Source organism: Pteropus medius, unplaced genomic scaffold (assembly GCF_902729225.1).
Source record: "Pteropus medius unplaced genomic scaffold, Ma_sr-lr_union100, whole genome shotgun sequence".
Lineage (NCBI taxonomy): Eukaryota > Metazoa > Chordata > Mammalia > Chiroptera > Pteropodidae > Pteropus > Pteropus medius.
Window position 1 is genome coordinate 5,154,277 of NW_024350927.1, and position 13,459 is coordinate 5,167,735.

Here is a 13,459-nt window from a genome sequence, read left to right on the forward strand (position 1 = left end):
AGTGCATGAGCTCATTGCTGTGATGCCCCGCACCGGTGTGTGGGTGGCCGTGCACATCTGTGGGTCCACTCTGAGGACAGAGCCTGCCAGGATCTGTCCCCTGCCTTTTCTTCCTTCCACTTGTCCTTGGGCTGTCAGTTCAGAGTGCATCAGGGCAGCTGGCAGGCCAGAGATAGCATGTTCAGAGCCTCAGACCCCTCCTCTGCCACCCTGTTCAGGAAGCCACCATTAGCCCTAGAAGGTAACAGTTATGACAGCACTGCCACTGATTGAGTGCTCGCTGCGTGCCAGGTACTGATCCAAAGGTTTTTATGCATTGGCTAATTTAATCCTCATTACACTCTGAAGTCGGTACTGTTAGTGTGCCATCGTGCCCATTTTACAGATGAGAAAGCTGAAGCAAGAGTGTCACTAACACACGTGTGTTCCCACAGGATTTGTCCAAAACCCTCTTGATGTACACCGTCCCTGCCGTCCAGGGCTTCTTCCGGTCTATCTCCTTGTCACGAGGCAACAACCTCCAGGATACACTCAGGTATCAGGGACAGGAAGGGGAAACCCTGGTGGGCCGTGTGAATGGTGGGACACTGAAGTTACGCATAAAGTCCTCTGTCCCTTCCCTGCATTGATCAGTACGTCCAGGAGCAACAACCGACCAGGCCCCACCCGTGTGGGTGAAACCTGCGAGGACTGAGAAGCAGCCTGTCAACGCCCCGTGTGCGCTTGGTCATGAGGGGAGGAAGAAACCCACCTGTTTGCTGCGCTGTTGCTGAAATCCCTTTAGCTTTTAGAGTCAACTCTGAGAGGCCTGAACAAAGGGCACAGACCAGCCAGTCCAGAGGCTGCAGGTGACGAGGGTGGCCTCCTCTGTTTGGGAATCTCCCACTAGCCAAGTGCCAGGTTTCCTGGTTGCCGCTGTTCCGCAGGCGACCCTGTGTGCAGAGATTATCCATGGATTACTCAGCGCCCACCTGTGAGATTTCTGAGCTCATACCGCGGTGACCTCGCTACGTTGTCTGGAATGCAGTGGCTATTTAGTTGGCATGATCCTCCCAGTGCTCGGGCGAACACTACTGCCGTCACCCCCCACCCGCTCCCGAGACCACGCACCCTCAAGAGCCGCCGATTCGAGGCCCTGCCAGTTCTCAGGAAACTTAAAGGTGAAAAACTGGCAAAAGATGGGACACTAAGTTTCCCGTACTTTCTTTTCCAGAGTCCTCACCTTATGGTTTGATTATGGTCACTGGCCAGATGTAAACGAAGCCTTGGTGGAAGGGGTGAAAGCGATCCAGATCGACACTTGGTTACAGGTGAGGCTGCTTGGTTACAGGTTGGGCTGGGTCAGCTCCCACTCCTCTTGGAGTCATGCAGTGTTCAAAGTGCAAGGCAGCATGCACTGTGCAGTGGAGAGGAAGTAGGGATCGGTCCCAAGGTCAAGACTCCATATCTTCTTTAGTTTCTTCTAGAGAACTAAAAGGAATAAACCATTGCAGTGCCCAGCAGCATCTATTCATTATCCAGAAGGATAACTAGGGTCGTTTCCAGGTCTAATTGCTCTGTCCCGTGCCCTTTTGAATACCAGGTCATACCTCAGCTCATTGCGAGAATCGATACGCCCAGGCCGTTGGTGGGACGTCTCATTCACCAGCTTCTCACAGACATCGGTCGGTACCACCCGCAGGTACGTGGCACCCCCGGGCACTTTCTCATCTAACAACTGACCTTTCGCTTTGGTGCTCAGGCTTTCCCAAAGCTGCTCTAGAGACACGAGTGCCAGAACGGGGAGCCGTGCCTCCCGTCCTGCCTCTAGGAGGATCTGCACAGCTGGCTGTCCCAGAGGCCTTCACAGAAAGAAAGATCTCCCCCTAGATTGAGTCGCCCCCGCCTGGTAGACTCAAATGCGTGTCACTATCATACTCACCATTTCTTTTGTCATCTTAAAAGTTGGTGTCAGGCTCCTCTCACACATATGCAAACGTGCCTCTGTGTTTGCCTCAGGCCCTCATCTACCCCCTGACTGTGGCTTCTAAGTCCACAACCACAGCACGTCACAACGCAGCCAACAAGATTCTGAAGAACATGTGTGAGCACAGTAACACCCTGGTGCAGCAGGCCATGATGGTGAGTCGGGGGCCGGTGCGGGAGCTCACTGACCCAGGGCACCCAGAGGTCTCGAGCGAGGTGACTTTTCTCCCATGACTGTGCCACATGCTCCCTCTGGCTGCCAGAAAGAATACCTGCTGTTTCCCCCAGACAGGCCTTTCTGAGTTTAGCTTATCCTTGGTGCTTCTGTCCGTCCCATCTGTGATTCAGGTGAGCGAAGAGCTGATCCGAGTGGCCATCCTCTGGCACGAGATGTGGCACGAAGGCCTAGAGGAAGCTTCTCGTTTGTACTTTGGGGAGAGGAACGTGAAAGGCATGTTCGAGGTGCTGGAGCCCCTGCACGCCATGATGGAACGGGGACCCCAGACTCTGAAGGAGACATCCTTTAACCAGGTATGGGATGACAGCCTGAAATGACACAACCCAAAGCCTTTATCAGACGCCTTCCCCTCCAGCCTTGCTACTGACTTGAATAAAATATACTCTGACGAAGGCCATAGGCTATAAGAACACCAGAAATTTAATTGTCATCATGTCATAAAACCCTCCCAAAATTTGAACTTGAAAACCACAACATTTCTCACGAGACCTTACTTGACCTGACAAGCCGTCCTGAGGATGGGAGCTCCAGGAGCAGAGAGCCACAGAGCTGCCCGGCTAAGCTGACCACCGCCGATGCCTCAAGCCACAGCGTGCCCCTGGGGGTTCTGCTGTCTGCTTGGGAACTCAGCCTGTGGCTTAGTCGACACCCGTGACCACTTGCAAATTTCCCCTGCGTTCCCTCTCAGGCATATGGTCGAGATTTAATGGAGGCCCAAGAGTGGTGCAGGAAGTACATGAAATCAGGGAATGTCAAGGACCTCACCCAGGCCTGGGACCTCTACTACCACGTGTTCAGACGCATCTCCAAGCAGCTGCCACAGGTAGGATCCTCAGGTTCCTGCAGGGTTAACTGTCACCATAGTCCTTCCGTTTCACTATCTGTGAATGTTCTGACACTAATCCCAGGGCACCTGGTTTCACTTATACCTGCAGACTTTGGGACAAGTCGCTGCTTTTAACAATTCATTGAAAAATACTTAGATTGCATTTAAATTCCTCCCTGGAGGCAGAAGACTAAACCCTTTGGTGATTATTCACAGCTCACATCCTTAGAGCTGCAGTACGTTTCCCCCAAACTCCTGATGTGCCGGGACCTTGAATTGGCTGTGCCAGGAACATATGACCCCAACCAGCCGATCATTCGCATTCAGTCCATAGCACCATCTTTGCAAGTCATCACATCCAAGCAGAGGCCTCGGAAGTTGACACTGATGGGTAAGGACCATTGTGCGCTGCTGGCACCTGTGTTTCCCTGGCTGATCTCCCCCTCCCTCCTCTGAAACCACTGCTTGCCATTCACACAACGGATCTTTCATATGCTCCATCTCTCCCGTGTGTATTGAGAGAGGGATAGAGGACAAGTGGATTTCTTCTTATCCCACCCTCCTCAAGACTCCTCGCTTATCTGTACGGTCGTGCTCATCGAAGCACTCCCTCACCAGAGCAGGCGGAAGGGGATTGTGAGGCATGCGCCGTGGGGCCCTGCTGTGGTGGGCAGCTGTCGGGGAACTGACGAGGCCGACAAAGAGGCATCTGGATGCAAGCTGGACATGACAAGCCACAGTGAAGGAAGGCCTTCTGGGCTCTGGAATATCTTTTTTTTTTTTTTTTTTTTGACCGCCAGGGTCTCTCTTTGTGGGAAATGATTGTGTAAAATCCAAACCAGTGGAAGCGAATTCTCACACTGAGGTTCGATACCTATCTGGGATAGTTTGGGAAGGCCTGAACACTCTGGCAACATGTCGAGGTCTGTGGCCTTAAGTAATAATGCTCGTGCATTTTAATTGCAGTGATTATTCACCAGCACCCATCCCTTGCGGTCCACAGGTGATTGTCTCCATGGGCTGGCGTCTTCTAACCTTAAAGTGTGTGTCAGTCAGGTTCTCAGCAGTATTTAATTTAAGAAGCTTAATGAAGGAACTGTTTCTGGAGGTGGGAGCAGAGTAGAGAGAACCGACCGTGGGAAGCTGCTGCCCCCACCCTCCAGACCTGGAAAGGCAAGGAGCCCAACAAGGCTCGCACCAGCAGAAGCTATAGCCCCGACGGGGACGAAGCTAATTCTAGAACTGTGGCCAGGCTGGTTGTTAGGGCAAATACCCTGACCTCTTTCTCTGCCTGCCCTCTGAATCCCGGAGCGGGCCCCCATGACCAAGCCCAGCTGGGAGCCCAGCTGGTACAGTCTGGAGCCGTCAGGCTCCTCGGATCAGAGCAGGACAGAGAAGGGCAGAGAGCAGGTTGTGGAGGGGAACATACAGAACGTCCATTTTTACGCACAATCATTCTTGGTCCTCAGAGACAGAGCTTTTTAAAATTTATTTTTAATTTGAACAACATCACTTTGGGGAGCCATCAAAAGCAGGGCCGTTCTTTTCATCGATTCTAGGGAGTGTTTTTCTGTTTGCAGGATAAGGTATATGCAGTCTGCAGGATCTTTTGAATACAGTGGCGGCCTGCCACCTAATAGGTTTGAGACCCTCTGATCTACACTGACTGCTCCCACCGTTCCTTACAGGCAGCAACGGGCATGAGTTTGTTTTCCTTCTGAAGGGCCATGAGGACCTACGGCAGGACGAACGCGTGATGCAGCTCTTCGGCCTAGTCAACACCCTGCTGGCCAACGACCCAACCTCTCTGCGGAAGAACCTCAGGTAATCAGGCCGCCGTGGAACAGCAAGGGTTTGAGATGTCTTCCCATTTTTCCTAAATCTCTCCTAAGTAGTCATGTACATTTACGAGATAAATTATAAAAGGATGTACCTGACAGGAAGTCATCAATAGCCAGGGTGCGTGCGTGTGTCTGTCTGTCTGTGTGTGTCTCTCTCTCTCTCTCTCTCTCTCTTTCTCTCTTTCTCTCTCTTTCACTCTCTCTCACAGACACACACCCTCAATATTTTCAGAGTATCCTCATGTGGAATGCTTTTTACAACCTCCAAAGATTCCAGAATAGAACAGTGTGTGGCCATTTGACTGGAGATTCTGCAAATTTGATGTGTTTTACCCCTCATGGATTCTAGTTCAGCCAGACCTTTCCTATTCTTAGTACACTCTTTCCCCTTTTTCTATTAAGAACACAAATAGTAAGTTGGGAGGTTATTTTAGGCTTAGAAACAATCACTGGCTTGTTCCCCCAAAGCATTGAGTTTGTCAGGCAGGTCAAGAGACCAGTGTGCTTCTCATAACATCAGTTCACTGTTTTTTTGTGGTACTTTATCCTTTGCAAAAGTTCCCTCATTACTTAACTCACGACAGCCCTGTGCAGGGGGTTCATTAAAACTAGTTTGTATGCACCGTGAGTGGATCAAAGGTCTGCACTGTTTACTGTACAATAACCCTGCTTTCCTGTGGGCACCAGCATCCAGAGATATGCAGTCATTCCTTTATCGACCAACTCGGGCCTCATCGGCTGGGTCCCCCACTGTGACACACTGCATGCCCTCATCCGGGACTACAGAGAGAAGAAGAAAATCCTGCTCAACATTGAGCATCGCATCATGTTGCGGGTACGTCTCGCAGGCAAAATTCACAAGTTGGAGAAGCTACTCAGAGCTGCTTTTCTTGTGCTTCTGCATATGTCCGTTACTGAAAAATCGATTTGAGGGAATTGGCTATGGAAAATGGTTTAAGGAAGTGAGTCCTAACACAGGTAACCTTATCTAAGAAACAGAAGGGCCCTAAAGCCCAGAAATTAAGTTTTCATCATCCTAGGTGAGACTAGACAGTTTTATTCGGTACCTAATGCATACAGAGCACTGGCCATATGGAGATAATGTTTAGTACATGTGTAAGTGAAAAGAAAGAGGATCGCCTGTTACCCAAAGCCTTGAACCCTCCAGTGCGCTCATCCACACCAGCAGCCTTGCACTGCGGTGAGGCCCGTCTCACCCTGAGGCCCTGGCAGTTCCCGTGGTCAGCAGGTTAGAGCAGCCACTCCATTCTTCCTTTTGCAGTGTTATTTCTTCTCTCCTTTTGGCTGTGCTGGTGAAATTAGAACCCAGCTCTGCCTGGACCAGGAGCCCTGTGCCTTCCTGGATTTAGGCCATTTGTCTCAGGCTGCTCTCTCAGCACAATTGTCTTCTGACGCAGATGGCTCCGGACTACGATCACCTGACCCTGATGCAGAAGGTCGAGGTGTTTGAGCACGCAGTCAACAACACGGCAGGGGATGACCTGGCCAAGCTGCTGTGGCTGAAAAGCCCGAGCTCTGAGGTACACAGCATGCTCTGCTCCCGGTGCACGCACTGCCCACTGGAGCACCCACTTTTGTCAGGGTGGCTTTCCCGCCTGTTCCTGCACACCTGCCGGGCTCATCTTTGTCATGATGAGCCGTAGATAATGTGTGGTCCTTTGTCACAGATTAAATGGGTGAGCCGCACAGTTTAGCAGATGCAGATTAGTAGGCTAATGTTTCTTCTCTTACTTAACAATAATCTGAGCTCTTTATAAAGTAAGGCTAAATCTTTTTCACATATGTTATGAATTTCCTGTTTATTTGGTGTTTTAATATCGTTAGTGGCATGTTTTTTGGTTTGAGATTTTTGTTTCGTTTTTGGTATACAGAAATTTCTAAGTTAACAGGTTTTTAATCCTTTTCTTTAAGGTTTGTGCCTTTGGCTTCGTATTTAGAAAGGCCCTCTCCACCTCAAGATTATGTATCTTTTTACATATATTTTCTTGTATTAATTACAAGATTTGTTTTTACATTTAAATCCTAACCCAATTTGGAGTATACAATTAAGACATAAATTTTGGGTTTTTTTTTTCAGATGATCAGCCAACACCACAGTATTTACCAAATAATCCATCTTTTCCCCTGTTTAAAAGATTCCATTTTTATTGCATACTAAATTCTCATCCTCCCTTGGATTTCTTTGTAAAGCTTCTCTTTAGTTTCATTGATCTTTCTGCCTATTTCTCCTCGAGGACCATTCTATTAACACAAGTCTTTTCTCACTGGCTATTTTCATACTTTTTTTCCCATTGATAAATTTGGGAGATCATTTTGTCAGGGATCCAAAAAAAGTGCCACTGAACTTTTATTGGAATTGCATTGAATGTGTCAAATAATTTGGGAGGATATTACATCTTTACAATCCTAAGTGGATATCCTTAAATGGGTATTTTCATTTACTCAAGTCTTAATATCTCTAAGCAAAGTTTAATTTATTCATCTAAGTTGTGTACATTTCTAGTTAAGTTCATCCCCAGCACAGTTTGTTATTTTTGTAGTTGTATTTGGGATCTTTATTCCAGTATATGTTAGAACTGGTTTTGATGGAACATAAGCAAACAGCTGGCTGGGTATAATTATGTGGAAAGAGGTTAAGTTTCCAGAGTCTGGCTCACTCGTGCTCCTGTGTTCTAGGTGTGGTTTGATCGAAGAACCAATTACACCCGCTCTTTAGCAGTCATGTCCATGGTCGGCTATATTTTGGGCCTAGGAGACAGGTGAGTGAATTTAGTTTCTTTTAGTCTGCTTTCTCCATTGTAGTGTTCTTGAATGGTTTCATTTTGTTTTCTAGTGAGATTTGTGACCATTTGGTAAATACTTGTATTTTGTGCTTTAGGTATTTTTTGCAGCAACAGCCTTAGTCCCCTATTTATTATCCATGCCAACAGAACAACACGTCAGACTAAAGAGGAGGAAAAAACCATAGTTCAAGGGTACTACTACTTACTGCATAGGTTGGTTTAATATACTAAAAACCATGTTAAATCTGATTGATTTTTTTGATTCAATAAACATTTATCAATCACCACTATGCTAAGATAAATAATTCTATATCTGTAATTGAAACCAACCAAAGTAAAACATTCCAATATTTCTACATAATAAATTGCATCCAAATGAACTGACTGAAAAAGTAGTTTAGGAAATTGACTCACTAGAACTTTTTTAAAGAACTAGTTTTCTGATGTCTGATATTCTCCTGGGATCATGTCTCATGCAATTTTATGTGAGTAAAAATAATTTTAGCCCACAAAAATAATAAATTCTTGTTTTAAAAAAAAAAAAGTGGAATGCCTATTGACAAAAGTCAAATGATCCTCCTTGGATTGACTCGGGGGGCTCAGAGAGATGAGACCCTGTGACAGGTTGTGAGTAGTAATAATAGAGCCCTGTCACTCTGAGGTGCCAGCAACGATCGCTCTCGTGACCAAATTATCGTGGTAACGTGGGGCAACTTGCGATCCACACCGATAAATCCTCGTTTTGGCCTAGAGCAGGGTGTGGCAAACTTTTCGATAAAGGGCCAGATAATAAATATTTTTGGCTTCGTTGGCCATACAGTTTCCATCACAACCACTCACGTCTGCTGTTGTAGCACAGAAGCGGCCTGACACACTACTCAGACAAGTGCACGTGGCTGTGTTCCAGCAAACCGTTTACGGAAGCCGGGGGAGGGCTGAATTTGGCCTGTGGGTTGTAGGTTGCCTACCCATAACCTAGAGTGGTATCACCTACTCGTTGATTCATTTATCATTGTTGCTTTCTTGCCCCCGCCCTGTTCTCTGTTCCGTTTCTCAGACACCCGTCCAACCTGATGCTGGACCGGCTGAGTGGGAAGATCCTGCACATTGACTTTGGGGACTGCTTTGAGGTGAGCGTGTTCCAATCACCACAGAAAGCCCGCCTTCCGGATGACCATTGTTCATCCTCCTCTGACCGTTTTGTCAAACTTCAGCCCAAAATGCATTATCTTACCCCAGCCTCTCATACCACGGCGATAGAGAGCCAATCTGAGAAACGGAATCCATGCTCTTCAGTACTTGCTGTAGTTGGGCTCAAACCCGCCCCCCACTGTTCACACGCCCTCTGTGAGTGGAGGAATCTGCATCCCCTACGTGGCCTGCGCGTTGTAGGCCTGGACGTGCTGCACACTTGTCCTTTTTCGGCTTCTCTCTTAAATCCCTGTGACAAGTCCCCTCACTAAACTCAAGAAACTTCATTTCTGTACTCTAATTGAAATCAGTGCTGGTGGTGGAAAGAGAACTCACCTGCTGTCATGGAACTTTAGTGAAAAAAAAAGTCTGACCAGGGGTCTTGGTTTTTTTCCCTTCACTGTCCTGTAGGTTGCTATGACCAGAGAAAAATTCCCAGAGAAGATTCCATTTAGACTAACGAGAATGTTGACCAATGCTATGGAGGTGAGTGGTGTTGGGTGACAGGCCGCTTTGGTGGGGCAACCTAGTCACCACCCTCTCCAAGAACAGACTTGCTCGTTACAGCTCATCGGTCCCCTAAATGCCCGGCCTCTTTCTGTAGTCTTTTCTGGTATTTTCCTTTTTCAGTCTTTGAAAGTATCACTATTCTTTACATCATACGAATTTCATTTCACATGAATCACTAAGCTGACCCCGTGCTCTGAAGACTTCCCAGCCTGATACACCAGTAATGGCCTGGATCTGCCTCCTCACTGAGGGTGACAGACCCTCTCGACTGTTTGACTTGTGGTCTTGAGGCCTACAGGGGCCAGTGCCAGCGACTTCTGTGGTAAGTGACTCTGGCCCTTCTACAGGTTACTGGCCTGGATGGCAACTATAGAATCACATGCCACACGGTGATGGAAGTCCTTCGCGAGCACAAGGATAGCGTCATGGCCGTGCTGGAAGCCTTCGTCTACGACCCCTTGCTGAACTGGAGGCTGATGGACAGTGAGTATTAGCAAATGCTCAGAGCTGGAGTCAGCACGCTCTGAAATTAGGACTGTCTGATATTACATTTGACTAACCAATGGCCCTTCTAGCCCAGAGCCTGAGATGTATCACTGAGCTACTGCGTTACGTTTTCACAAAGCTCTAGTGGCTGGAAATGAATTTCAAGTATTTTTATTAACTAGAACAGAAAACTCCAATCATCAATTTAGATATTAATTAAAATCCTTTCCAGTATAAATTAGGTACCCTAGTGGTTTTTGGTTGTTTGGGCTTCGTGCAGGATCCTAAGCTGGTGTTTTGATAGGAGGTGCGAACAGCGGTGATTCAGGTCAGCAGCACCTCAGTCTGCCTCCTTGGCCGAGGTTTACCAGCGAGGCATCCAACCCATTACGATTAAGTCGCATGTTCCCCTTCTGTCACCTGGTTTACGTTGTCTAAATCCAGCTCAACAGTATAGAGCGTCCCTCAGGACTGGATACCCCTTCTAGAAAAGAAACTTATTCTTGAGTAATAGATGTTTGGTTCTCTCTTAGGGAGATTATAGCTTTGGGGAATATTATATTTTTAGGATCGTGAGAAAATATCACATCAACCAAGTTTCTTTCAAGTCAAAGTCTGAAGCATTTCTTAATCCTCCCTTTTTTTCTTTCCCCAGCAAATACCAAAGGCAACAAGCGATCCCGAACAAGGACAGATTCCTACTCTGCTGGCCAGTCAGTAGGTGGGTGCCTCCCATGGGAGACTGCAGAGTCTGTCCCCTCCCGTCCGGAGTGTTTCTAGTAGAACAGGGTGAGCTTTGTTACTGCCATTAGGAGAAACAACTTAAAGTAGCGACGGATACTGAACATGAAAGAAGATTCTCTCACTGCTAAAATATCACCAAACAGGCATTCATTCAAAAACTTGGTCTGGATGTATTTACTGAGCACCAAGCACCTATACGCTCTTTTTATTAACGCCTCTCAGGATAGAGTGAGTACCTAAAGCTTAGAAATTTTGATCCAACTATGCAATCTATCTATAAAAATACAGTTAAAGGCGTGTCTGAATATTAGCCAGTATTTAGCATGCCTTTTAGCAGCATCTGCATTGGGATCATTATTAGCTGTATTAGCTTCATCCTAAAGCATCGTTAATAGCTCTAAAATGAAAAGGAAGGTGGAAGCAGCAGAAAGGCACTCACACTGCTGCCCGAGGAGCCAGGAGACCACGTGAAACAATGGTCCCCAGAGCGCGGCCCGCAGGACAGGGTCCCAAGAAGATGATGCCCCACGAGAGCCAGGCTGTGTAGTGAACACTTTGGGAGGTCTCAGGGTAAAGCTGTTTAACTTCGTTTAGCTGTCCCCTCGTCCCCCGGCCCCAGCCTGCCCACCTTTTTTCTTCATAACAACTAACAATATCCTAAACAGTTCACATTTTGGGAAATAATGTGGGGTATGTAAAAAGGTAAATATTCTCCATAATCATTCGTGGAACATTTGCAACTAGTTCCTTGGCTAAACCAAATAATGTTTAAGGGTGCAAAAAGAATGTGGCATACAGAGATTGCCCTAAAGAAGCACAGAATCAAATTATAGTATTGACCAAAATATATATAAAATAGTAAGGAAACAGTACATTCCACTGTGTAATCAAGTACCACGTGATTTGTTTTGGACTAGAAGGGCCGCGGGACTTAGAGAACAGTTATCGCTCAGAACCACGTTGGTAAGCGTTGGCGGGATTTAAGCTGAGACTTATTGGCTGCATGGGATCCGGATGGGTAGAAAGAAAAAGCGTGTTCTGGGCAGGAAATCGGTGTCCTGGGTGATAGTGGCATCTCTGAACTTGTGTGGACTCTACCCTGTACACCGTGATGGGATTTGTGAGTGCCCAGATCACCCACGATGTCTGGGTATCTTGTGCAGATGACTAGTCTCATCCAAAGTACGTGAGACTTCCTGTTTAATGCTCGGGGCCCACCTCATCAGTATGTTATTGGGTGACTTCTGTGTGCTGCCTGTGGCATGCAGGGGGCAACTAAGACAGCTGGTTCTGGTGGCACCAGACGGTTGCAGACTTGGTTGTTTTTATGTGGCTTAAAAGTTAAGTTCCAGAGGGTTATTAGTAAAAGTATCATCAGTGGCTTCGTTTTGAAGGCCTGTGACGTACAAGGGCATTGTGTAAATAACTTTGTCATTCTGACTCTGGGCTCTTCTGTCCTGAGGCCACAGTCAGTGGAAGGTGACTCTAGAGCCTGAGATTTTTCTCTCTAGAACTGATGTATAAATTCCTCCTAGGAAGAACACTTTAGTCATATGTATGATCCATGGAAAGCTAGTTTTCTTTATGTTATTACCAGTTTTTGTCAAACCAGATAAGTTCTATCATCAGTTCTTTGATTAATGTTCCTGTTCCCTATGTCAGAACATTTTATTAATGCTCTTTGCCTGAAAAGTCATGCTTTGCAGCTTTACAATCTTTTAAATACATGAAGGATAACATAATGCTCCTTTTCTCCTTTCCCCTTTGAGGGGGGTAGGGCAAGTGTGCAAGGGAATATGGTGTGTGAAGAATTAGAGCTAATACCTTGGAATAGTGACTTCTTGGTGTTTGACTTTTCTGCTGATTTTTGTCCTCCTAGAAATTTTGGATGGTGTGGAACTTGGGGAACCAGCCCATAAGAAAACGGGGACCACAGTGCCAGAATCTATTCATTCTTTCAGTAAGTCCAACCTCTGAGGACCTGCGCCAATGACTAGCTCATTAAAAAAATAGCAGCTGTGTTTTACCATGAGCGATAAATGAGATGAAGAAACAAAACCGCCTTTGAACAGAAAAGGTTCCGTGAATTTCTCATTATGTTCTGAGGATAAAGACAGACGCAGAGGAAGAATTGCTCAACACTTACAAAAGTGAATGTTTGAGAAAAGCAGGGTGTCCATTGAACCTGGTGTGATGATCCATTTCTTACTGTTGTTTCTACTTTTGTGTATTCTAGTTGGAGATGGTCTGGTCAAACCAGAGGCCCTAAACAAGAAAGCTATTCAGATTATTAACAGAGTTCGAGATAAGCTCACTGGTGAGTGTGTATGTGTTTACTTAAACCTAAAATCTGAGAGACTCTTCTCTCCCTGAGTTGGTGGTCAGCCCCATATTCCAGTGCCGTTGGCACCTCAATTTTGACTGTGCTGCTAACTGGAGTGTCTCTGAAGCCATCAGTTAAGAACCTTCTCTGATTGTCTTTCTAATTACCAATAAATTTAATGTTATTATTGATCTCATGTTAACAGAGATATGTAAAGTTCCATTGAGTCCAAATTCAGGAAAAAATCCTGTCATCATGACTTGATTGATATGAGAGCGCACGTGTCCACTCTGATCATTGCCGAGCGTCCTCTCGTAGCTGCGGTGGGCAGAGTGTGTGGAAGAGGAGAAGTGCATACTTTCAAAAAGGAGACATGTCACATTGACCAGATGGTGTGACATGGTGGGTGGGAGTCGGGGAAGCCAAAGACCCCAGCTTCACCGCTTCCTGTGTGACCCCTGGGCCTCTGTCTCCTCATCCGAAGATGAGAATGCCTTTCTCGGTAGGCCGTGAGGCTCAGTGAGACATGGG

The 13,459-nt window shown here is 46.7% G+C and overlaps 1 protein-coding gene across 1 annotated transcript in view; it reads left to right on the forward strand.

Moving 5' to 3' along the window:
• Nucleotides 1–13,459, forward strand: part of MTOR (mechanistic target of rapamycin kinase) — a 114,960-nt gene that overhangs the window by 98,833 nt on the left and 2,668 nt on the right. The window contains exons 40-56 of the mRNA XM_039842242.1: nt 435–535; nt 1,214–1,310; nt 1,583–1,681; nt 1,999–2,121; nt 2,314–2,496; nt 2,892–3,026; nt 3,246–3,420; nt 4,718–4,853; nt 5,558–5,705; nt 6,289–6,411; nt 7,568–7,650; nt 8,732–8,804; nt 9,277–9,351; nt 9,723–9,858; nt 10,517–10,582; nt 12,485–12,565; nt 12,842–12,922. Of these exons, the coding sequence (XP_039698176.1) occupies nt 435–535; nt 1,214–1,310; nt 1,583–1,681; nt 1,999–2,121; nt 2,314–2,496; nt 2,892–3,026; nt 3,246–3,420; nt 4,718–4,853; nt 5,558–5,705; nt 6,289–6,411; nt 7,568–7,650; nt 8,732–8,804; nt 9,277–9,351; nt 9,723–9,858; nt 10,517–10,582; nt 12,485–12,565; nt 12,842–12,922 (1,915 nt within the window). The remainder of the gene's footprint in view (nt 1–434; nt 536–1,213; nt 1,311–1,582; nt 1,682–1,998; nt 2,122–2,313; nt 2,497–2,891; nt 3,027–3,245; nt 3,421–4,717; nt 4,854–5,557; nt 5,706–6,288; nt 6,412–7,567; nt 7,651–8,731; nt 8,805–9,276; nt 9,352–9,722; nt 9,859–10,516; nt 10,583–12,484; nt 12,566–12,841; nt 12,923–13,459) is intronic.